This window comes from Maniola jurtina, chromosome 12 (genome assembly GCF_905333055.1).
Source record: "Maniola jurtina chromosome 12, ilManJurt1.1, whole genome shotgun sequence".
In the NCBI taxonomy this organism is placed as follows: Eukaryota; Metazoa; Arthropoda; class Insecta; order Lepidoptera; family Nymphalidae; genus Maniola; species Maniola jurtina.
The window spans coordinates 11367777-11392289 of record NC_060040.1 but is presented as its reverse complement, the minus strand read 5'-3'; the positions used below and the strand labels follow the sequence as shown (position 1 = coordinate 11392289).

Genomic DNA, 24513 nt, shown 5'->3' with positions numbered 1-24513 from the left:
CCTAGTTGATAAAATAGAACTTGAGCCCTGTGACAGGACTTAAGCTATATTTTACGCGACAGGTCTAGATGGCAATCGGGGTATGAGGCGGGTGGACGCCCCGCACACCCGCACGTCACCCGCAGCGGGTTAGCGCGCAGGGCCGTCCCCATCCCGGTTGCCACAACCTGTGACGCACTATAGTTGTATGAAATTGAAAGTTAAATAAATTACCTATAAGAATGTTAGTAGGTAGGTAGGTACCTAGTTAAAAGAATGTGCCTCAAAAACTATTGTTTTTTTATTTTTTGGCATGATCTGTACGCTCAAAATATTTTTATTTTTAATCTACATATCTCGTTTGGTAGGTGTATTTTTAAAGATCTTTCTCAGAAATATAATATTTTATACATATTTGACTGTTGTTTTATTCACTTTAACCACTAACGATAATGCCTGACCAGAAAAAGAATACTATATGGTCAGTGGCCTGGCCATTAAGTTTAGGGTCAAGTATTAAATTAGTTCCACGGCTTTTCCGCATTTTGGTGAAGTAGTTATTTTATTTTTCTAATCAAGCTTTACTTATAAATTTTATTTTATCTAGAATTTCTATGTAGGTACAAATACTTAGCTAAAATTAAACTTCAAAGTAATCTTTATTTTTTATTTTCTAAAAAATACACATACAATTTGTAAATAAACAATTATTCAATATTTAAATACTCATCTCATTACAGATTTATTTCTAACACATAATCATTCATATTATTATTATTTACTTAGGTATATCGAAAATTACGAGGACGATGGCTGGCTCCTTGCTGGTAGGTATTCTAGGGAAATGTGAGTTTCATTTATTCATTCAATAAAGTCAATGTCAATGCATAGAATTCATTAAATACTAGTACTAGGGTCAATGAATGCAATTTACAAACAGACGAAAAGGGTAGTCTCATATTTACCATACATACATTATATTGACCATACATATTTTTTCTTTAGGCTTTTTGCAAGGGAAGGTTAAATAATCAAGTTTTTTTAATGAATTTATTACACTTATTACGATTCCTCAAAATTAATAATTTCGACTGATATGTACTTACCCACCTAATTAATGCAGTTTCTGTTTACAACTATTAATTTTATTAGTAGATACTTGTAGGTAGGCAAGTGTTTATATTCATCCTAAAGTTTTCTGTGGTGCGCCGCGTATAAAGTAGAGTAGATGAAGTTATTATGATAATCGATGGATTTTTACTATTAAGATCGATGGATGAACTAATAAGTTAAAAAGGCTATGGAGTGTAGAGGTAAGGAAAACGATCTCATATGGGGGGTAAGTTAAAAAGTGTCTAGCTATAACAGCTAATAACAGTAAATAATAGTTTAAAAACTTAAGAATGTAGCAGTTGTTAAAAGGGATTTAAGTATGCAGAGTTATGAACTTTTTCCTCCGAGATCGTGCTCCTTACCTCTAAACTCCATATTTTGTTAGAGCCACAAACAATTTTTAACTTTTTACTTCTGTAATTATTTGTCTCTATGTATTTATTACAAGAATCAATAAGTATAAATTATTTTGGATATGGCATTATGCTAATTGGTACCTGTAGGTATTAGGTAATAGATAACTTCGTTAGGTTGGTATTATTATAATAATCGTTCGACAAGGCTCTTTTGACACTTGAGTGAGGGTGCAGTTGTCGCTCTAAGAGGACACAGCAAACTATCAACAAGTCTTCGATCATAACAAGTGCACTTCTCTAAATGGCGGCTGTAGCAGCTGTAGTTCCGATTTTGGCTACGCGCCAAAAGAACCTTGTCGGACTGTACCTTCTAACTTATTCTTGACTAGAATAATTAGGTACCTATTCTTTGTTTGCCACAAACAAAACAAGTTAGCAATTTTAAATAAAAAAAAAGCATTTGTTTTAACAAACAGGTATTTTATGATGTAGGTACTTTTTACACTTTGGCACAAAATAGGTATAACAGTTGAATAAATAATTAACATTTGAAACTGAATCAAGTGAAGGCCTTCTGTTAACTTATTTGATTCAAACACCTACTTAATTTGCGTTTTAATAAATCTGATTCGGTTAAAAATAGGTAGTTAGCTATTTCATGTAGGTATAAAAACCTGATCTTTATAAGTTGATAGTGGGCAAAAACAACCTCTTACAGCATAGGTACTTACACAATTGAAAAATGTAAACACTGCCTATAGGAAAATCCACAACAGAACTCCTGAAAACCAATTAGTTACCTAGAGTGTTTTTAATATATAAGTAAGTACTTATGTTTAAACGTGTCATTTATCTGTATAATTTTATTAAAATAAGTAGGTATTTTTTAATTCCTTATGTAGTTATAAAGATATATCTTACTAACGGCGACGTTCTTATTTTCAATAAAAATTTAAAATGATGGCAAGTACCTAAATTATTTTCAAATTATCATTATCATAATTTAAGTTCAGTGATAGTTGTGTTGATCAATGTCGAAAAAATAGTATCTAAGTAACAATTTTAGAAATCCACTTTAAAATAAAATATTTTATAAAGCTTTTGAATCTGATGGATAGTTGGCAAACGCAAAGAATTTTAAATCAAATCAAACTCCTCGATAAAATAACAAAAGGCAAGTTGTCACTATAGTTGTAGATGAGAGCGTACGAGGACGATAGCGAGATGTTCCGCCTACGGCACCACTTGTTTCATATTTTCCTACTGTTAAATAAAAACAAAATAAAATAATATATCATCATTATTTTATGGTAGGTAAGTAGTTAGGTAGGTATAATAATATAATGTTTTAGTTGAACTAATTTTAAATAAACTTTTCCTTAAGTATAAGTAACGGCTTCCGTAATTTAGGAAAGACAAACAGTAAACTCAATTTTTAAATTTTAAGAAATCAATTTATAACTTAAAAGCCAGATTAGGAAGACACACAAATTCCTTATCTATGTAAGCTCGACCAATATTTTGTTATTTTTCGGTGGAATTAATATTCATTGAAAAATAAGAACACATAATTATTATAATAAAACAGGACAAGAAATTAAAAATACATATTATTATCTAACTATGTAAAACCATAACAATTTTTTTTTAAAACTATTATTTTATTATCATGATTTAAGTTCTTATTTAGACGACATTTAAGTAGTAAGTAAGTATTAAGCCATCTAGTTATTTGGTTCCATTTAACATTCACTATGAAAATATACATTCATATCTAACTATCAATTAATTATTTACAGTTAAATATTTACATCTGATAATGAAAGATTCTTACAAAATACTTCTTTGTTACGTTGAATGCGGTAAGGATACTAGGTAAAAGGTAGTTAGGTATCTAATTCGTAAACATCAATTTTACAATAATTGAAATATTATTCATTATTAAGATATAAACTGTTTGTGATATTTGTAATCTTCCATCTTAATTTCTTTTATTAAAATATACTTAGTGCTTCAAAGAGAAAGAGTAGGTTGGTATACCTATTATACTTAGTATCCTATAACAAAATAGGTACCTAGGAAATCAATTTGGGGCATACAACTGTCACTGTTTTTATAAGAAAAATAAAGAATCTGCGGACCCAGACCCTTACCAAATACCAACCGCTATGTATACCTCCTCCAAAATAGCAACTAAAGTCTAAATCGTAATTAGTGGTCGAAGAAAGCTTTGTGTTGAATTTTAAAGAAATAGATATGTAAGTAGGTAATTGAGTTGTTTTGAAAATTGAATACAATTTTTCTTTTTGAAGTTATTATGCAATAGTGGGTTGCAGTATACCAGGCTACAATAGCCGAAGCGAACGTAGAAGGAATAACATTTCACAAGTAACTACCTCTGCTTGAGCGAGAGAGACTTTTATATGTATAATACTATATGTAGGTATAGTAGCCAGGCAAGTTGCTTGTAGACGATTTGTGATACGTACCTATTCTTTCTCTTCTACGGTACCTTGTAGGTAGGTAGGTTTGCGGCCTTAAAACAAAATAATTCGTGTGGGTAGAATTTAAAATTTTATGAGTAGGTACCTAGGTAACTCTTTCTATTTATGTAAATAATAATCAGGCAGGTACCTAATATTTTTAACATAGTGGCAGTGTTGTGTTGTTTTATTTTATTTTAGTAGGCAGATTTCGCGAGTGGCGACGACGACGCTGCAGCTGCCATGAAAACGATCACAAACTCTAGTGTGATAGGGGCCTTATGCCGGTACTGCGAGTTGCATTATGGCGCGAGCACATTACCGTGTTGTGATGTGTCGTGAATCGTGACGCTATAGAAGATGGTCTTACATTTTATAAGACGTGAACATCAATTGAATAGAGATACCGAAATCGATGATGGTTTAATACAACTTTAAGAGATAAGCGTGGAATGTGATTTTGATAATTTTAGATAATCTAATTATTTTTAAATAATGTTAACTGAATTATTAGTTATTACATTATTTCCCCTTAAATGAACTTATTACTTCTAAAAATTCTATTTAAAAATGGCCGGAATAATTTAAAATAAGGGTAGAAAGCCTAGCTGGATAAAATTTAAATATTTCGTCACAGTGAATAGATAGCTAGATATAAGTAGGTACATTAAGTAAGTGATTATCCAAGAATGGATAAGGGTCAATAAAACATTCAAGCAGAAATTACATAAGTAACTACAGGTAATTTTTTCTTCCTTACCTTACCTAAAAGATCAACAAATCGCTTCTTCAATGAGGTTAGGCTCGCCATGTACAGTGTTTAAAATATTTTTTTGGTACATGGTAGCGTAGGTACCTAAGCAACGTATTATGCATGGTACTTGAGATGTTCTTATGGCGATTCGCGAACTAACAATTTATCCTTGCCACAAAAAAAATTATCAACTAGAACTTATCCGACATAGCAAATCGCTTACTCGTTTTTGGTAGACGTTACCTGTGATTTTTTTTAAGTAAGCTAAGGTAAAACAGATTACAATATAATATATTTATGCATATATTACATCCCTACATCATTCGAAGAAGAAAACAGACAAAACGCTTTCATATGAAATATCTATCTACACATTTTATTACCTAGGTACATACATACATTACTTACTACGATTTACACAGCCATTGTGTTGGTTGATGGCATTTCTACACATTTATCAATATGCATACTTAAATGTAGGAGAATAATTATCTGAAACTAACCAATTATAAGTCTCAGATATTAAATGTACGCCACCCGACAGTTCCAAGTCAAGCACAAGAGCATGCTATTTGAATCGCAGATTCAAATAGCATGCTAGCATGCATTCAAATCGAGATACGCGATATTTTAACAACGAAAATCAACCTTTGAAATTAACTACTAAACTCTATTAACAAGCAAAAAAATCTTGTTTTATATTTTACGGTTTTTGTTTTAAAAACCAGTAAATCAAAACAAAAATAAGTAGGTAAGTATATAAAACTGTGTAAAAGAAAATATCTCGGATTGAAATACAAGTTTGATGTTACAGTACAAGTAAGGCGGATTTGAATCGCATAGTATCTAACATATTATGTCTCATTTTATAAACTTTTTTATAATATAAATAGTAGATCGTTTTATAAAGAAAGGAGCTGTTATAAATACTTGAAAACTACAATAATATTTTGAAAAGGTTAGATTTGACATAAGAATCCCATTTTTTTTATCTAAGTAGGTAGGTACATATCATTTTAATCGTACCCAGGCATCGGAAATATATATTTTACTAAGCCGACTCATTCCTCATTCAAATATATTGCTTAATATTATAGATTTCTTCAAGATATCAGTACTTCCGAAAGCAGCACACCTTAAGTAATAGGAATACCTAGTATCATATTCTCATATAGGGTCACCGGGTGACCCTATACCCATACATGCGTATGTGTCTCTTTTATTGAACCAAATGAATCAATTAATCAAATCGTAATCGATAAAATGCCAACTTATTTCCGTGATTCTAATTAATTTCAGGTTAATATTAGGTACAGAAACCAGTAAAGATATCGTTATAAAGTTTAACATCCTTAACACTCGTTGGCTTGGCGCGCAAACACATTACTGTGTTGTTGTGTGTCGTGACGCGATAGAAGGTGATCCAGAGTCATTATATCTTATCATCCTAAAGACACTGTTTGATTGAGACGGTTCCAGACGGAGCTGCGCGGAGGTGCGTGCAGAAGATAAAATAAAAAAATAAAAATTATATCAAATCATATTTCTGAATATCAAATTCTGATGAAATACCTACACTTCAGATAAAATAATAGATATAATAAATAAGAAATTCATGGACTTTGCTTTCAAATTAAATAATGTGTAACCAAAAGTCACATTAATTTTCAAAACGGCCCCTTAACATCAATTGTCACTTCTCCCGTACCACGCAGCGAGTTTAGGAGCCGTATTAGTCTAACGGTATGTCTAGTATAGTCTGTCGTGACGCTGCAGCGAACTAAGTTTGAGACGTGGCCCGATTGGTTGATTACCTTGCCATATTACGTTCCAGGACACCATACCATACAGTAAGTGTCTGCAGCTTCACCATACGCACCTGAGTACACATGCCATCAGGTAACAAGAGCCCCCACTGTAACACCTTACTTTGTGCCACGAAATAGATCAATAAGTCACCCGCAGCGCATGTTCAAGGTCAGATTTCTTTTCACCTGGTTGCCATATTTATACGAAGTTAAAAAATATTCAAGGGAAAGGAACGAGGGTGGCGAAATGTTACACAGCACGGCGTCGACGGGCGCGCGCAATTGCAGGGCGTCAGAAATTGCTGTCGAAGACACCCATGGACCGAGATATGCCTTCGTCTCGCGAGCAGCAGTCGAGGAACTCGTCCAGTGTTAAAACTCCGTCGCGATTTAAATCCATTTTCTGGAAGTGAAAAATATTTTTGTGAATTAAGTAGGTAAGTAACTAGTGACCTTAATACGTTAATAGTGATCTAAATTCGTTATCTCTGAGCTAGCTCTGATGTAAATGGACAGACACTTAAATATTAGAAAATATGCAAGTATGGTGCAAGGGTGCAATCTTTGAAGATCGGTAGCTATTTTTTTTTAAATTATTTATGCCTTTACACACCTTACATTTAGTGGCAAAATACAAAAGGCGCAGCCGCAAATACAACCTACCTACCTACTAGATTTTAAAATAGAGTTATCTAAAGAAAGCTGTTTCAAATCTCACTAAAAACAGCTCTAAGTACACAATAATTTTAGTTTACGCAATGGTTATCTATAATTCTTTCAGTTTTAACTCACCTGAAATAACCTCTCTACTTTCTCCCGAACAACCTCGTCGTCAATCATAGGCTCTACGATCTTGCCCATAAGGTCGTAAATTGCGGTCACGATTTCGGTCATTTCTTCCTTCGTTATACACCCATCGCCATTGATGTCATACAACGAGAACGTCCAACGCAGTTTCTCTTCTAAGGTTCCTCTTGATAATACGGAGAGACCCGTAACAAATTCCTGTAACAATATTAATAAAAATAAATATAATATGTGAAGCGTACGGACAGACAAACAAAAATTAAAATAAGTACATAATAAATGTTTTGGGTTCTATATTATAGGTACCTATTGCTTTCTACGCTTTTTTTTTAAATATTATACAAAAATCATCCAATTAGGTTTTTATTGTAGGTAACTAAGATGTCGATTAAAATTGCTAACATTTTACTATAGTGTGTAAAGTGTAGCAAGATGCAAGTCAATTTGGTGCACACTAGATACTGTTTAGTATACTCTGTGGTGTTCTGGCGCCTTTCGTCGAGATATGCGCTCTGGTTGTTTTACAAGTTACAACACAGTCCAACACAATAATGTGTCTGCGTCACAAGGTGGGCTATTGCGCGAATCGCCAGTGTGATAATACCCTAAGCTAAGATGACGACTTAAATATTTAAACTTAACTATTTATTATTTAGTACGTAGGTATCTACCTTATTATTTACCTAAGTTTAATGTCTTTACCTCAAAACTTAACAATCCACTTCGATCTTGGTCCAATGTGTTGAACACGTAGTGTGCGTACTGCGCTGTGTTGGCTATAAATAAAAAAAACCGAGTTTTAATCTTAGTTATGCAAAAGTAGGTACCTACCTATTATAATATTTAAAGCTTACCTACTGATTACAATGATAAAATAAATAAATAAATCAGGTCTCAGGTGGTCTATACCTACCGTACTGAAGTGTTAATAATGGCGTTTGGTTTCACCAGCCAGCTCTGGCTTAATTTGCTTCGGTAGGTAGCTTTGTATATTTCATAGTATTTCGCAATTACGGATTTCTGAATCATCATAGCCTGAAAACGGGGTGACCCGTTTACAGGACATATTCTGGCAATCCTAATCTTAGTGATAGGTACCTACTTATACAATGCAAAAAACCCATAGGTATCGATAGTTTTTGAGGACAAAGGGCACACCATGAATAGATAATGTACCTATACACCTGGATTGGACCTACTTACCTAAATACATCGAAGGTAATACCAGTTTTTACGGTGGTAATACCTACTTGAATAGCAAAACCTAGTGTTATCACTATCCAACTTCAACTGCCGAGCGAGATTCGCAGCCCACTGGGGTCCGATTTCTCGCTCTAATTGGGTAGTTGAAGTGAGATAGCGATAAGAAGGTATTTGCGTCAAGTATTGGAAGTATCTCTACATTACTTCTACTTCATGGGGCACGTACCTACAATCTACATTCAGAATTTGTAAACAAACGCAACGGGACATTTTTTGATTCAAATAGCTTTTGTGAGTCATCTACCTACCATACCTAGATGGCATATGAGACTTTTTTAGTCTCAATTTTATTACATGCATAGCGATTAGTCTAGCGTCGGGAAAAAAAACCAAATTCAAGATTCGTGACAAAAGTTACTAGTATGAAAGCACCTTTAGGATTTGTCATAGATAGACTGCGTCATCTCAATAATCAGTCATGATCAGTCATCACTGGTGATGAATGATGACTCATCTGTTATTTTATCCACACAAATTTTTTTTTAACAGTATTTTTTGGGGAATCGAAAAATTTGTAGTGATACGATACTCTACAGGAGGCTCTATTGGCAAACTTTTGAAAATTTAAAGTTAAGGGGCAAGTGACGGCTCTGCCCGCGAAATTCAAATATTATTTGGTTTTTCGCAATTTGTAAGCTAATACGACAAAGTAGGCTTATGGCATTCTATTTGCGACAATAACAGTATCATCCCCACCTATTTATATAAAAATCTTTACTTAAAAGGGTTCAGTTTAAGAAATTAGCTCCAGTAACTCACAAATTAGTTGATACTAGAGCTAATTTCTTAAACTGGACATTATCAAGTAAAGCTTTTTATATAAACACGTGGAAATGATACTGCCATTGTCGCAACTAGAATGCCATAAGCCTACTTTGTCGTATTAGTTAACAAATGGCGAAAAACCAAATTAAATTTGAATTACGCGGGCAGGCCCGTCACTTGCCCCTTAACTGTGCGTAAATCTATCATTTGTATGAAAGAGACAGAAAAACGTGCATCTCAATACTATAAATCATTGACTAGCAGTTTTTTCCTCTCTCGTCTGGCTTTACAAAGATTAGCCAATGTCAAGTTTGTAGTTAGTTATAACAAGTTAGTTAAACTATACAAGTATGGACCCCGTCTGTGCCGGCACTCGCCGACATACGCACGGCACCCCCTTAGAGCGCTTTCCAGTCAGTTTGAACAAAAAAAAAACACTCCAAAAAGGCAGAGCACGCCCGCCAGCTAACACCAACACAGACGAAGACCCTGACTAGCAGTTACATTCAGGGTTGGAATGGGAGATTGAAATAAAATGAAATCAAATAATCAATACATTTACTTTATTTTTACTCACATAAACTTCAAAGATTGACTGGACACAGGTCCAATAAATTAGTTACCCATATCGAAACACGTCGCAGTGCCTAAGCGCTTCAGCATTTAAAATACTGGCTGATTGTTGACATGTAAAGGCGGGTTTTACATATGCCTGCAAGCTTGACTGATAATGACTAACTTCTAAAAAAAGGAGGTACTGTATTCTACAAACCATTGCATTACTCCTGAAAATAATTGTCAAATCAGTCTATTAGTTCAGTACGGGCCTGGATGCAACCAGCAAAAATCTTGGAGATCTCTCATCTGTTTTCTATAATTCACAATGTATGAACAAATGAGACAGACTGCTAGCCAATTTTGGTTCAGTCCTAGTTTGCAGTTTCAGTACAGTAATATAATATTTTCAACCGCAACGAAGGACTGAATAGTATTGAATTAGTACACTGCTTGAAATTTCACCAGGTGGTAAGTGATGATGCAGTCCAAGATAGCAGGCTAACTTAGAAGGGGGGTATGGCAGTTTTTGTTGAACTCATACCACTAATAGATTTTATGCTGCATTGTAAAGCTATAGTAAATCGATTGGTGGCCCGTTAATTATATAATATCCAAATAGTCTTTGCCGGGAATCAAACCCAGTACTTTTTACTTATTAGAACAGCAAGGTTGTGAATGTATGCACATGATGATTTTTCATATAAAGTCAAGCTTGCAGTCATGCAGGTTACCAAAAAAAAAAAAAATTATCACAATGGAATAATAGTTGAAGTTACTTAGAACATTTGGTTTACCTTCCCACTCAATTGGTATCGTATTTCCGAGACACAATTCAATAAGAAAAAAGTCAATGCAACAGTGTTGATTCCTTGCACACAACTCTCATAAACTTGACGAGATTGACATGTCTAAAAGTAATGATATACTTTTCCTACTGTGAAGAGGATAGCAGTATTTTTAGACTTGATGATTGAGTTAAGAGATTTGTGTATAGACACCATTGTGTCTCCAAAATAAAAAGGTTTACAGATACAAATGTAGGTACTAAATTAACTTAATGTTAAACTTTTGAGTTGGGCACGATGTCCCCACAGTTGGACAGTTCCTTATGATACAATTTACACTAGGGTGCCTCCCGTCTGCTGCTGGTACACCTCTATTGTGTCTCCCTCCTCCATCTCCAGCGACGTGGGTGTGTCATTTTCATTAATAGGTTGGCCGTCAAATCTGAATCTCACTACTTGCATGGATAGACCCTGGAAGTTAAATGAGAAGACATTTAGATGATATTAAAAACTAGTCCATACTGAATCTATTATTCTAAGTCCAAAAGGATAGGGGATTCAAGTGTTTGTAATATTGGTGATAAGTAGCAAGTGCCCTTCTTAGAATTGTAGCATGGAACCACAATATTACACCAGTAGATGTCTCAACATTGTCATCCCTGGAGGTAAATATTGGTTCTGATTTTGAGCACAAATAAATTTTAGAGTATTCACATCCTCTTCTTACTAATGTAATATGAAAAAGACAGACACAGTTTGACAATTTTTAATTTAATGCACTAGTCTTACGTAAACTTCATGTCCCATCCTTTTTTAACAATAATGAGAAAAGAAAAAGATGCAGATACTCTTAAATCAGTTTAGAGAAAGAAAACAATGTGCACCATTGAGGCTACCTAAAAAATGTTGACTAGAAATCCTAAGTGAAATCTGTTAATAAGACCACGTAAAGTGGGTGGCAAAATGCAGGAAGCTGACTAGGTTAGACAAGATTAGTCAAAGTAGATAAATGCAAGAATGCCTGTCTGTTACGTTTTCTTGCCTTACTACTGAACCATATATGAAAAAAAAACTTGACACAGAGATAGCTTGCATCATAGGAACAGACACATGATACTTTTGATTGAAACATCAAAAGAATTATTTTATTTAGATACAATTAAGCCCTTGACTGCAATCTTGCCTTGTGGTAAGTGATGATGTAGTCTAAGATGGTATGCTAGTTTTCATTAAACCCATACTCTTGGTTTCTATACATCATCATACTGGAATGCTGAATCACTTGGCGGCATGGCTTTGCCGATAGGGTGGTACCTAGCCACAGCCTAAGCCTCCCACCAGACTAGACCAGAAATTAAGAAATTATAAAATTCCAAACCCTTGCTGGGAATCGAACCCCTCCCATTAATAAGACCATAGAGCTTACCACTGTGCCAGGGCAGTCACAGGATTTTTAAAAATCTACATCAGTGCTAACTATGTTGGACATCAGGTAGTCAGTAATATTTTAAAAGAAAGAGGTATAAGGTATGTATTGACTTTAGGAGTTTTCACAACTTTATAGCTAGCCACACACTAGTTCCAACAGCCTAAGAAATTGGCCTATTTAGATGCTATGAATATAGCATCTAAAGAAGGAAGTCAAGCTTCTCTATGGCAGCTATAAAATGCTTAAAGACTTATGTTAAGCCAAGCCAACTTTCGAGTATCAGATGTATTAACAGACACGCACAAACTTGTTATTTGATAAAAATAAATTAATCTTCTATCTTAAATCACAAACAGGCTTTCCTTTAAGGTAAAGTTCCTTAACTACCATGAATAAAGGATGTTTAGTCATGTGAAGTCAAAAAATTAAAAAAATTACATCTTCTGGTGAAGAAAGGTCCAATAAATTAATTAGGCTATAAAAATAAAGCAACCTATTCCTCTATACCCTACATACATCAACACAGATTGCAGCATATGATATTAATCTTGGATTTCTGTAATATTTAAAACAGATTTCTTAGGTTCAAAAACAATTGAGCTATGTGACCTTTTAACCACTAATGGCACATTATTTACAAGGAAGGTCAGATGGCAAAACAATTGATAACCTGTATAATCAAGATTATGAACTATTAGAAGCTATGAAAACCAGCATAGAAATGTAAAGAATTGAATTTTTAACATCATGACTTATGAGCAGCAGATTTTTGAGTTATTTTTATTTCTATTAGTGCTCAAACGAAAGTATTAACATAAAAGAATGATGTAGTGGCTCCTGCATTGTTGTAACTACAATTCCACAATATTTGTATGGTTTTCAAACATAAATAAACAAAGAGATTTGTCATTTTAGAAACTGCATATTTTGAACAAAATGAGCTACACTAATAAAACGGCGGCCGGCGTTTGGTTAGGGAACTCGTTTGCATAATTGTTAGGTTTTAAGGATTGATACTCTTCAGAAAGAAGTCAGTAGATGAGAATAAGGTCTCGAAAGATATTACACCTAAAGGATACTAACCGCTCGATCACAGTATGCATTCATCAATTTTCTTAATGGTGTGTGTTTCTTGATTTTAAACTGGACAATAGCGTTGTCCTGTCCTAGAACTTTCAAGTTAATATGTTCGCTTTCGCCCTGGAAATAAATCAATAATTACTGAAAACAGATTCACTTCAATGCAATAGTTGGATACATTCATGCTCGTAATCGTAGCATAAGATGAAGAAATAACCACATTGCAAGAACGCCATGTCTATTTCGTTATAATGTACAACACATTTTAGCTGATAATATAGAATAAAAAGTACCTTCTTTTCATCTGACATCTTGGGATTACTGATTTATTGATTTCTAAAAACACTAAACAAAGATTTAGAAACTGAATTATCAAAAACCAACACGAACTTTTCACTGTGACAGAAAACTCCGACCCGCTGGCGTGGTAATGGCGGCGTCTACTCGAGTAGCTTGGAGGAAACAGTCAATGCTGCCAACATACGCAACGAGTTAATATTGGCGCGCTTCTGCGCACAAGGATCAGGGTGTTGTAAGTTAAAAATAAATTGTATTCTGCTGTCTTCTTGTACATATTATAATAGAAACTTTTATAATAAATATATTCTGCCTGTGTATTTTTTTTATTTCATAACAATTTATTTAGTCATAAAAACTCTCTTCAATTTCAAACCTCAGATTAGCATTTTTCTGCAACGGTAATTATATCATTTATATACAAAAAAAATGTTTAATTTTTTATTATTTTTAATATTCAGAAAAGGTATTTGGTATTTTGAGAACCCAGAACGCATAAATAAAATAACTATTTCATTGATAAACTTCCTTTAAGTAATGCCAACACAATATTTGAAATCGAAGCAGATGCTAGGGCTGCCTCTCATTACACCGGATGCACATAGTGATGTGAATTTACCGATAAAAATATCGGTTAAGTTTTAAATGTTGTAAAGGTAAAAAAGTAGCATCTAAAAACGAACACTTTTTGAAATTAAGGCAGATTCTAGGCTAGGGCTGCCTCTCGTTACACCGGGTATACAATACAGTGGTGTGAATTGACCGTATAATACTTATGTCATAAAAGTTTTAAAGGTAAGAACAATATTTGAAAAAAGAGGATAAAATGTAATTTTATTAGGTACAGCCAGATGTTAGGGCTGCCTATCATCAATGATAATATTGCAATATCCTTGGTTACACAGGAGACACATAGTGTGGTGACTTTAAACTACTTTAGAGAGGTAAAGAATAAAGGTTTTATCCGGTCATTAACCGAATATTTTCATTAGAAAAAAACTTTTACTCGTTTTGACGGAGGTTGATTGGTGGAATTTCACTTTTCAGTTTGACAGCAAGAGAGAATACAATAAGAAATAGGAGCGCGAGCGTAGTGAGCGCAATTTTTTTTGTTTGATACAGATAAAAAACTGGCCAAGTGCGAGTCAGATTCGCGCACCTAAGGTTTCGTATCTGGTATTTTGCACGATAAATCAAAAACTACTATGGATAAAAATAAATAAAAAACTATTTTAGAATGTACCTACAGGTAAAGCTCTTTCATATGGTACCTCACTTGGTTTAGTTATCTTACTTTGAAAATTGAAAATACTAACTTTATTTGTTCATGAACACATTTAAATTTTTTTTTGTGATGTTACTACAAATTCACGGTTTTTGGATTTTTTTCTTTACTCATGTTATAAGACCTACACATACCTGCCAAATTTCATGATTCTAGGTCAACGGGAAGTACCATATAGGTTTTCTTGACAGACACGACAGATGGACAGATAGACAACAAAGTAAAACTATAAGGGCTCTGTTTTTCCTTTTGAGGTACGGAACCCTAAAAAGGAAAAACAAAGAGTTCCCAGGTAAGATTACAGCATTATAGGATATTAAATAGTACTAGCAAATGAGTACTTAATGAGATACCCAGGGTTGCCACCTACCACTTCTTGATATACGGGTTACTAGCATAAAGAATAAGGGTTTTAGATTTTTTACGGGAGACGGTGTTAACATAGTTAGATATTTTTTTAATACTTATTGTTTGAAGAAACTGCTTTCATAAGCTCTTCATTTTGTGAAACAAATGTACAAAAATCTTTGTATGTTAACTTAACATTATATTTAACTAATTAGGTAGTTAATTGTAATTTCAGCTTTACAGCAGGTACCTACCTAACTACTTCACACTTCACAGTGGTATCAATATTGAGTTGGTTTCAACTAGGACGCTAAAGCAAAAAATACGGGGCTTGATTTACCCCGTATTTTATTTTCACAATTATGGGTTTCACACCCTCAAATACGGGATAACCCGTAAAATACGGGGCAACTGGCAATCCTAGAGATAGATAACAATTATTATTGTTTCTTAATAATGGTAGTACCACAGTTTTACGATCTATTCGTAAGTATTTATTCGTTTGGTACGGTAGGATGGAGAGAAAAATTATAATGTCGGAGATTTTATTTTTACGTGTTTACATATTTCGTAGGGCATCAAATAACAATGCAAAATTAGACTTCGCAACATTAAGACATTGGGGTATATCTGTAATGTAAAAAAGGTCGTAAAACCTGGACGTGTTTGTGGGACAAAGGTCGAAAATAATAATAAATTCTAAATAATGTAACGCCACACCGCCTCAGCCAATCGCAACGCGCCAACGCCAACCAGACTATCCGAGTCAAGCCGAGCCAAACGCCGGCCAATCATAGCCTAGCGGCCATTGAACGCCAACGCCAGCGCCATTGACAGCCGAACGCCACTCAGCAACAACTGCCGAATGCCTTCGGTGGGGATAACGCCATATAAAGCCATGCGAGCTCATTTTTAGGATTATTATTGTATCGTACGCATTATAAGCTGAAATACTGCCGGTCTCTGTAAATAAGTGTAATAAGTGTGTAATAAATGTGTAATAAGTAAATAAGTGTAGTAGTAACAAATATATGAGAGTAATTATTAGTGTGTTGAGTGAAGTGATAAAATAAATTAGTGCGATTATACTGATTTGCTCTTTTTATTTAAACCCACTGTTTCATCTCAGAAGTGGGATTAATAAAGAAAGTTATGATGCATAATCGCGCCAATTAACGATTCGGCAAATACATGCCGGCTACTTTGTTCCTCCGCAAGAGGGAAACGAATCACCGTGTAAAAATCAAGCGACAATGAAGATCGTCCACTTCTGGGGACCGGAAGGTCCTTAGAAGAGTTTTGAACCGGAGGTACATTCATCTGCAGCGTGCATGGTTTCTACGCTCGATGGCAACCTACCCTCAACTTCTACGCGTAATAACTGAGGTATGATCCATCCATTATTCCATTTCAAATTTTAATCCCGTTTTTATTAATGATATTGATGCATAGTGTAATGAGGTTGATCGTGTTTGTAACCTCTACTGATGAGATGACCGTGAAAGGTTAATATTGCTAACACCCTGTTTGAGGTTATGAAATTAGTATTAGGGCACGCGGGTTATGATAGGTGGTCATTATACGCTCGCGGATAGAGTGAATGGTTTGAGTGATAGCTAAAGCTAAAAATATAACTATAATTTGTGGCATATCTGACCGTCATATAAAGGTTTAGGTTTAAAGACGTATTCTCATAAAAAAAGGTCATTTACATGAGAAAATAAAGTTTACAATATTCGCCATTTAATGAAGTACTCATTCAGCGCATTTGCTGAAGTAATTCGCATTACTCATAATGTGACCAGCTAATTATTCAGTTTTAAATGGATTGAATGAGTGTACATTTTTTTATGTGTGCAGGTATTTTGTTGTACAGTTTAGCTCCTTCATAGGTAAGGGTTTTTCTGCCATAAATTGTTCTAGTTTTGGGTAAGGCAAGGTAGCTAGCTCGACGAGTTTTAGTTTTAATTTTTGTGAATGTGATATTCGTGTGTATTGTTTTATTTACAGTTTTCTTAACAAAAATACACGTGCTGTATGTATATAACTGATGAAATAAAGGCGGTAAATACTAATGCTAAAATTTCAACCAATTTATTTAGTCAACTTTTTATCGAATTAGGTAAAAACCCGCTCAACCATCCACTTTTCACGTTGCATCTCGCCGAGATACCCGCAATTTGAATTCGCAGTTTAATTCTAGAGTGCTACCGGTACGAAAAAGTTAACAAGTAATTCAATAAGTTAAATAGTAAAAAATAAAAACTCCCGACTGCTGTTTGCGCTGCATATTTTTCGGCTCTTACATTAAATCGTATAAAATCCACCACATTGATTGTTTAAAGAATTTTATGTATCCATTGACACACACGCCATCAAGACGAATGACGTATCATTTATCAAAATCGGTTAAAATTGTTGAGAGGTTATGAACTGACACAAATACATACTGATTAAACGCCTAATCCCTACTTTTGCAGCAATTAATAAAAAAAAATCTAGTATATCGGATGGTAACAATAGTTCTCAGACTACCCGCAAATTTCAACCAGAAGTTTTTAAGAAACAAGCTTTGACGCTATTAGTGTTTTTATTTGCACAAGGCTCAGTCATAGTACAAGGTTCTATAAACCTTTAAGGTTATTTTTTTCGCGTCGTCAGTGATATTCCCGCTACAGTCATACAGACAACACTGGGTACGTGTGGGGTACCTATAAATTATTTTTAAGGGTACAATAATATCATTTACGTCAGAATCGGTTGATGAACACTTTCAGTGTGCTCAAACTCAGTTTTGCATATAGCATGGCGATCGCAATTTGAATGTAAAATCGAATTATTTTATGATGTTCACTTTTGAGTTTCTTGTGAAATTGATTTTCATGTGGTTATATGATTGTTATGTAATATGAATATAGATCTTCATAATTGGGGCAGACGTACTTTATGAATCGACTGGGAGCTACTTGTAGTCAAACAATAATATTGTGCTTATCTTTCTTTTCTCGGAATTTTTGGTGAGTTCGTGAAGTGCAAACGTCATCGCCTACGATGGTCACCACTGATGCTTTGCTGTGCGCTGTGTGCCTGATGCCGAGCGCGTCACTGCGAGGCACCTCATCGTGGCGCGCTAACGATGCAGGGTTGCAGCCAATGGGTATCTATAAGCCGCCGTATTGTCGCCTACTTGGGGTCACATAAGCGCTGTTAAGCGTTTATGCTGTATGGTATGACTGTTCTTTTATTTTTACTAAAAGTTAGTGTTTATGAAGTCTGTACGTGTTGTAACTTGTAGTTTAAATCACATTCTTTGAATGATTGTGAGCATAGTAAGTAGATCTTACTCACGGCTTTGGGACTGTCTCGTATAATATACAAGCCAGTGGCACAGCGTATGAGTAAATACAAATAGGTAGTGTAATGTAGGCAGAATCGGGCACTTGGAGGAAACGTAATAATAATTATTACCAGTTAGACATCTTTATGATTTGGATAATGCTTTTGTCATTTTAGAAAAAAAGTAGTGCTTGTAGGCAGCATGTACGTTACGTACTTTTGCCAACAAGCTTTCAATCGAGTCAATTTTATCATTCTACCTTTAGATTGTCGGTCCAATCATAATGTAAGTAGAAAGTTCAAGTTGCACTTTTAATTATAGCCATGATTTAGCTTTGTGCCGTTCATTGTTAGTCAGGTGGACCGGACGTACCGTAAGAATTTTCACTAAGCCGACTAGACTGACATTTTACATAATATCTTGAGTTCAGTTGGTGTTAGTATGCCTGCCTGGTTATGTAGCTTACATAGTAGGGAATAGGAATGGAATAGAAAACTGTTATTCAACTGATGATCCTGTATTACCTAAATTCAATCGTGAACTGTTTTCGGAATTACATAGATGCCGAAGTGAAGACAGTAGCCAAGTCTTACTTTCTGCAGCCAAGTCTTACTTTCTGCAGCCAAGTCTTACTTTCTGCAGCCAAGTCTTACTTTCTGCCGCCAAGTCTTACTTTCTGCCGCCAAGTCTTACTTTCTGCCGCCAAGTCTTACTTTCTGCAGCCAGGTCTTACTTTCTGCCGCCAAGTCTTACTTTCTGCAGCCAGGTCTTACTTTCTGCAGCCAAGTCTTACTTCATGCAGCCAGGTCTTAATTTCTGTCGTTAGGTCTTACTTACTACAGCCAGGTCTTACTTTCTGCAGCCAAGTTTTACTTTCGGTAGCCAAGTTTTACTTTCGATAGCCAAGTTTTACTTTCGGTAGCCAATTTTTACTTTCGAAAGCCAAGTTTTACTTTCGATAGGAGTACTTTCATCTCGTTGCTCGTTGAGAGATCTCCCTGCAAGGATTTAAGTGAGATTCCTTTTCAAGTCAGAGTAATAGCATTCACAGCTTCACGAGAAGCTATTCACTTCCTTTCTACAAGCCAGTCTGTTGACGGTTTTTCTTTCAAAAATGTCTCTAAAGTAAAACGTGGAAAAATAGTACAACTGAAAAACGATAATAATTTATAAATTAAATAATGTTCTTTTGTTTCGTCTTGGTTTTAAAGTGGATAAGATTGCAGTTTAGATCACAGACCAATGGCATTGGATTAGAATTTTGTAGAATTCATACTGACCACATTTTGTAAAACCATTTTGTAAGACAGCGAAAGGATGTCGCTCATCAGTAGTATAGGTACAATTTGATTATTACAGATGCTTTTGCAAAATTTGTTACTAGCCGAAAACGATCAGTTTCGTAGAATATTATACATAATTTGGCTTATTTGAACATCCTAGTAAACTTATAAAGTGACTATAAGAATGCTTTTACTAGTAGACATTTTAGAGTTTTCGAGTGTCGACTGATTAATAGTTAGGTATGTTTTGACCTCCATGATACTACCACGAGCCAAGTGCCTAGTCAAGCCAAGCCAAGCACTAGCCAGACCATGTTAAACGCGTTGTGCCACAGGCCCTAGCGAGACTGCGAATAAAATGATTGGACAAACTGCTTACTTGATATTATTTGGACTACTGACAATACTCTCAAAGAATGTGCTATCCATAATTTGGTATTTACCTAGGTCACGATGCCATGTTGCTATTAATTTAAATTAGTAAACTCGGGGAGGTTATGCGTAACAAGGCAATGCTGCAAAAGGATAGCAAGCGATAGGATAAAACTAACTAGATTATGTAACTGACAAAATTAATATTTCATTTAATTATAACAAAGGAATTTAGTTATTTAGTGGCAAGTTCCCACAAGCATTGCGACAAAAGTAAACACTGATAGCATTTACTCAGGTTCATTTTCGTAACCAAGCTGGTAGGCATTAAGAGAACCCGCAGTGTTAAGGGATTTCGAGGCTACAAAGCTTGTACATGCCTGAGCAGACTCTTTAAAGCCATATCACAGCGCCTACGGTTCTTATATCCAACAGTGCTAACTGTTCCGATAAATAACTTGAAACCGAAGACCTTATTGAGCTATTGCCTACCAGAAAGCTAACCAAGCATTTTCCCATTGCGGGAGCAATTCATTGTTTCAGGACGGCCGAATGTAACGCCACACCGCCTCAGCCAATCGCAACGCGCCAACGCCAACCAGACTATCCGAGTCAAGCCGAGCCAAACGCCGGCCAATCATAGCCTAGCGGCCATTGAACGCCAACGCCAGCGCCATTGACAGCCGAACGCCACTCAGCAACAACTGCCGAATGCCTTCGGTGGGGATAACGCCATATAAAGCCATGCGAGCTCATTTTTAGGATTATTATTGTATCGTACGCATTATAAGCTGAAATACTGCCGGTCTCTGTAAATAAGTGTAATAAGTGTGTAATAAATGTGTAATAAGTAAATAAGTGTAGTAGTAACAAATATATGAGAGTAATTATTAGTGTGTTGAGTGAAGTGATAAAATAAATTAGTGCGATTATACTGATTTGCTCTTTTTATTTAAACCCACTGTTTCATCACCTAACGGTGCTGAGAGGGTAGACGGCTTAAACGCGCCTGGAATTCGTTACAATGCTATTACTTGCCGGGAAGCTATAGGCATCTTGGCACAACAGCTTCTAAAGAATTTTTCATCCATACTAATGCGAAAGTATAGTTATCTGTCTGTCTGTCGGTCTGCTAACTACTTTTTTCGGACCCGCAGTTTAACCGATTCTGACGAAATTTGGTACAGAGTTAGCTTATATCCCGGGGACGGACCTAGGCTACTTTTTATCCCGGAAAATCAAAGAGTTCCCACGGGATTCCTAAAGACCCATGCGCTTAACCGATTTGTACTATGTTTGGTACCGAGGTAGCTTGCGGCCCTGTAATTATTGAATTATGTAGGTACAGGGATTATTAAATTTTCCTCGTCACTTTTAAAAAATGCAACAGCCCCTAATCACAGAATACCTACTAACTATACCAAGTATCTACTCAACTTTAGTATGAATGAGTAAGTCCGAGTATATAGGTACCTAAATAGCAAGCTTTTCACGAGTGGTTTGTTTTATGGGCAATACTTTATTTCCACGCGAGTAAATTTTTTCAAACGAATACCGTGAATCGCAAATTCGTGTCCGGCGATTTAGAGCTATTAAACGCCAACAGCTAAATAGGTAGGTATAGTACGCGACAGGTCGAGATGGCAATCGTGGTGTGGACGCCCCGCACATCCGCACTAGGTACCCCCGCGTAAACCCGGTACGGAATAGCGTGGGTGACGTGTGGGGCGCCCCCGCCTCATACCTCGATTGCCATCTCGACCCGTCGCGAACTATGGCATTGGAAGAGTTATTATGTGTATTAGTTTTCTTGTGCGTTTGTACTAAATAACTAAGGTTCTTGTATCTCAGGTACATATATTACGCATATCGTGTTACGGAAAATGAATCAGGCGGTAAAGGTTGATTTAGCGGTGCTTTTTTAAAATACCATTAAAACAGTTTAGTTTGTTTAGTGAAATTAAGTGTTGTGTTTAATATAAAATAAAAGAATATAAATATTATAGTTTTTTTTAATAAGAATTTGATGCTTTACAAAGTTACTCACATTGCTTTGTGCTTGGAAAACTATAATTTTCCGATAAAGGCTAAAGCCATAATAAAATTTGTAATTACTGCAGTTTTTTAAATGAAATACTTGCTTGTGTTTCTTTTTTATGAATTCAAACAAAACTTGAAGCGAACAAAGCATGAACAAAGCTTTTATGAATTTAAAATATTTTTTCCAATGAACCATAGATTCGCAACGTTTGATGAGTTTCCAAAGTTACCCGTATCCACTGCGATTGGTGTAAATAAGGCCCGATTTATACTTAGGGTGGAAGCGACGGGTCTGCCCGCGAAATTCAAATTTTACTTGGTTTTTCGCAATTTGTAAACTAATGCGACAACGTAGGCTCACAATTAGTTAACAAATTGCGAAAAACCAAGTAAAATTTGAATTTCGCGGGCAGACCCGTCGCTTGCCCCTTAGTTAAGTAGCAAGTGTAGGTGAAAAGTTTAATTGCGAAGTGATCAGTAGTAAAATCAGCGGGTAAACGGTCAAGCTATCAATTAATATACTTGCGTTTTGAAATGTAACACATTACTTGATACCAAAAAACACTTGTTAACTAATGACTTTCTACTTGCACTTGCACTTCACAAAGTGTAGGTAAATCAGGCCTAAGTATTTTTGTACCAACGTTGTTTATTGTTGTCTTTCGTGTTCGTAGCAGTTTTTTAAATAAATTTTAAAATAAATCATTACGCTTTAGAAATGTAAAGTAGGAACAAATTCGGAATAAGTTAATACGTCATCTTCACATGAAATGTTATTTTATTCCCATCCCGGGATTGGGATGTAATATTTTAATTTTTAACCAGTTCGAAATGGGTAAAGAATAGGCGCAATTCATTAATCAAAACACTTTCTGAAAACAAACTATAATAATTCAGCGAATCTAAAGATTGAATAGTAATAAAGAATAGGAAAAATCCTTAACAAAGATAAACGTCAACTTTGCCGAAGAAGTGAATTGCAAAATTTTCTTTCTCTAATTTTCAAATTCAATTTATGCTGTCCAAACACTCCAAGAGGTTTTTGGTTTCATTTTTATTGGAATTTTTTTGATGATCCTAACTTAATTAAAAGTCTTATCTTTTTTAGGGTTCCATACCCAAAAAGTAAAAACGGAGCCCTATTAATGTCACTCCGCTGTCCGTATGTCTGTCTGTTCGCGTGTCACAAGTCTCTAGTAGGCCGTCAAAGCTGTCAGTTTGAGACCATTTTTGTGACGGGGGCTATCTCAAAAACTAAACTAGTTCGGAATATTACCTAAATTATTTCGGTACCTATATTTTGTACGAATCCCTAAAAGAGCGAGGCCCGACTCTCACTTGACTGGGTTTTTTTTTAGTTAGCGAGTTTGCTCTGATGCTCCAGAAGGCAACCATAGAGCAATAAGTTTATCCCCCCAGGGTTCTGCTTTAACTTCGCTTCGTTTTTTAGAGTTCCGTATCTCAAAAGGAAAAACGGAACCCTTTTAGGATCACATGGTTGAATGTCTGTCTGTCTGTCTGCCCGTCTGTCCGTCTGTCGTGTGTACTGCCTGCTAACCTAGACTCATGAAATTTGGCAGGTAATTAAGTAGGTCTTTTAATAGCACAATAATGAAAAACTCCGAAAACCGTGAATTTATGGTGACATCACTAAAAAAATGTGTTCATGAACAAGTATAAATATAATTAGTAATTTTTCTATTTTCAAAACATGATAACTATACCAAGTGGGGTATCATATGAATGGCACTTTGGCAGATAAGAGGTAATAAAGACGTGCCTAGTGCCTACTGCCTATATACATCTTTCGTCATAGGAAGTATATTATATTGTGTAATTTTTGTATTTTCTTCAGAATAGTAGGTAGGTATTAGAATTCACGTCATGCATTGCCAGACACTTAGTATCGTGGTATAATCCTGCCATACACCCATTTAGAGGAGTACCTAAAACTGGGTTCTCAAAAATCCAAAACAGTAAGGACGCGAGCAGTAAATATACTCAATAAACGTCCGTCGCGCGGAAAATGCATCTTGCAAGTTCTCAAAGTAGCGGAGTGACTTTCAAGCTGTGCTCAAACGACCCAAGTGGCACCTACTACGGCGGCCCTCGTGAAATACGGTTTGTGAAATATCACCGTTTCTTTCATGAGAAATTCTCAAGCTACGAGTGTCTTGAATTGGGCTAGCGTTTAAAAAATGTTTAAGATTTAACAAGGTGACTAAAATTTACTAATTACGTATTTTAAGTAGGTTGTCATATTACATTTATTATGTTAATGAAGATAAGTACATAGTTAATATGTAGAAAATAGAAAATATTGACTGTCGTAATCGATTCGGTCCCTAACAAACTAATGGATACTATACTA

The 24513-nt window shown here is 35.2% G+C and overlaps 1 protein-coding gene and 1 long non-coding RNA gene across 6 annotated transcripts in view; one reads left to right on the top strand and one right to left on the bottom strand.

Annotated features, from left to right (window-relative positions):
* The first annotated feature begins 638 nt into the window (after positions 1 to 638).
* LOC123870357 lies at positions 639 to 3819 on the top strand. Its single transcript, XR_006797063.1, has 2 exons — positions 639 to 1330; positions 1392 to 3819. It is a non-coding gene; the product is annotated as an uncharacterized LOC123870357 (long non-coding RNA).
* The window catches only part of LOC123870352 (Kv channel-interacting protein 4-like), a 283490-nt gene continuing 262728 nt past the window's right edge, over positions 3752 to 24513 (bottom strand). For 4 of the 5 annotated variants that reach the window (XM_045913613.1, XM_045913611.1, XM_045913612.1 and 1 more), the window contains 3 exons: positions 8003 to 8076; positions 7286 to 7498; positions 3752 to 6896 (listed from right to left, as the gene is read on the bottom strand). In XM_045913613.1, the coding sequence (XP_045769569.1) occupies positions 6786 to 6896; positions 7286 to 7498; positions 8003 to 8076 (398 nt within the window). In that variant the 3' untranslated portion in view covers positions 3752 to 6785. Of the gene's footprint in view, positions 6897 to 7285; positions 7499 to 8002; positions 8077 to 9505; positions 9512 to 11018; positions 11143 to 13183; positions 13301 to 13473; positions 13654 to 24513 lie in introns of those variants that run through there. The other variant, XM_045913615.1, reaches the window with a different exon arrangement.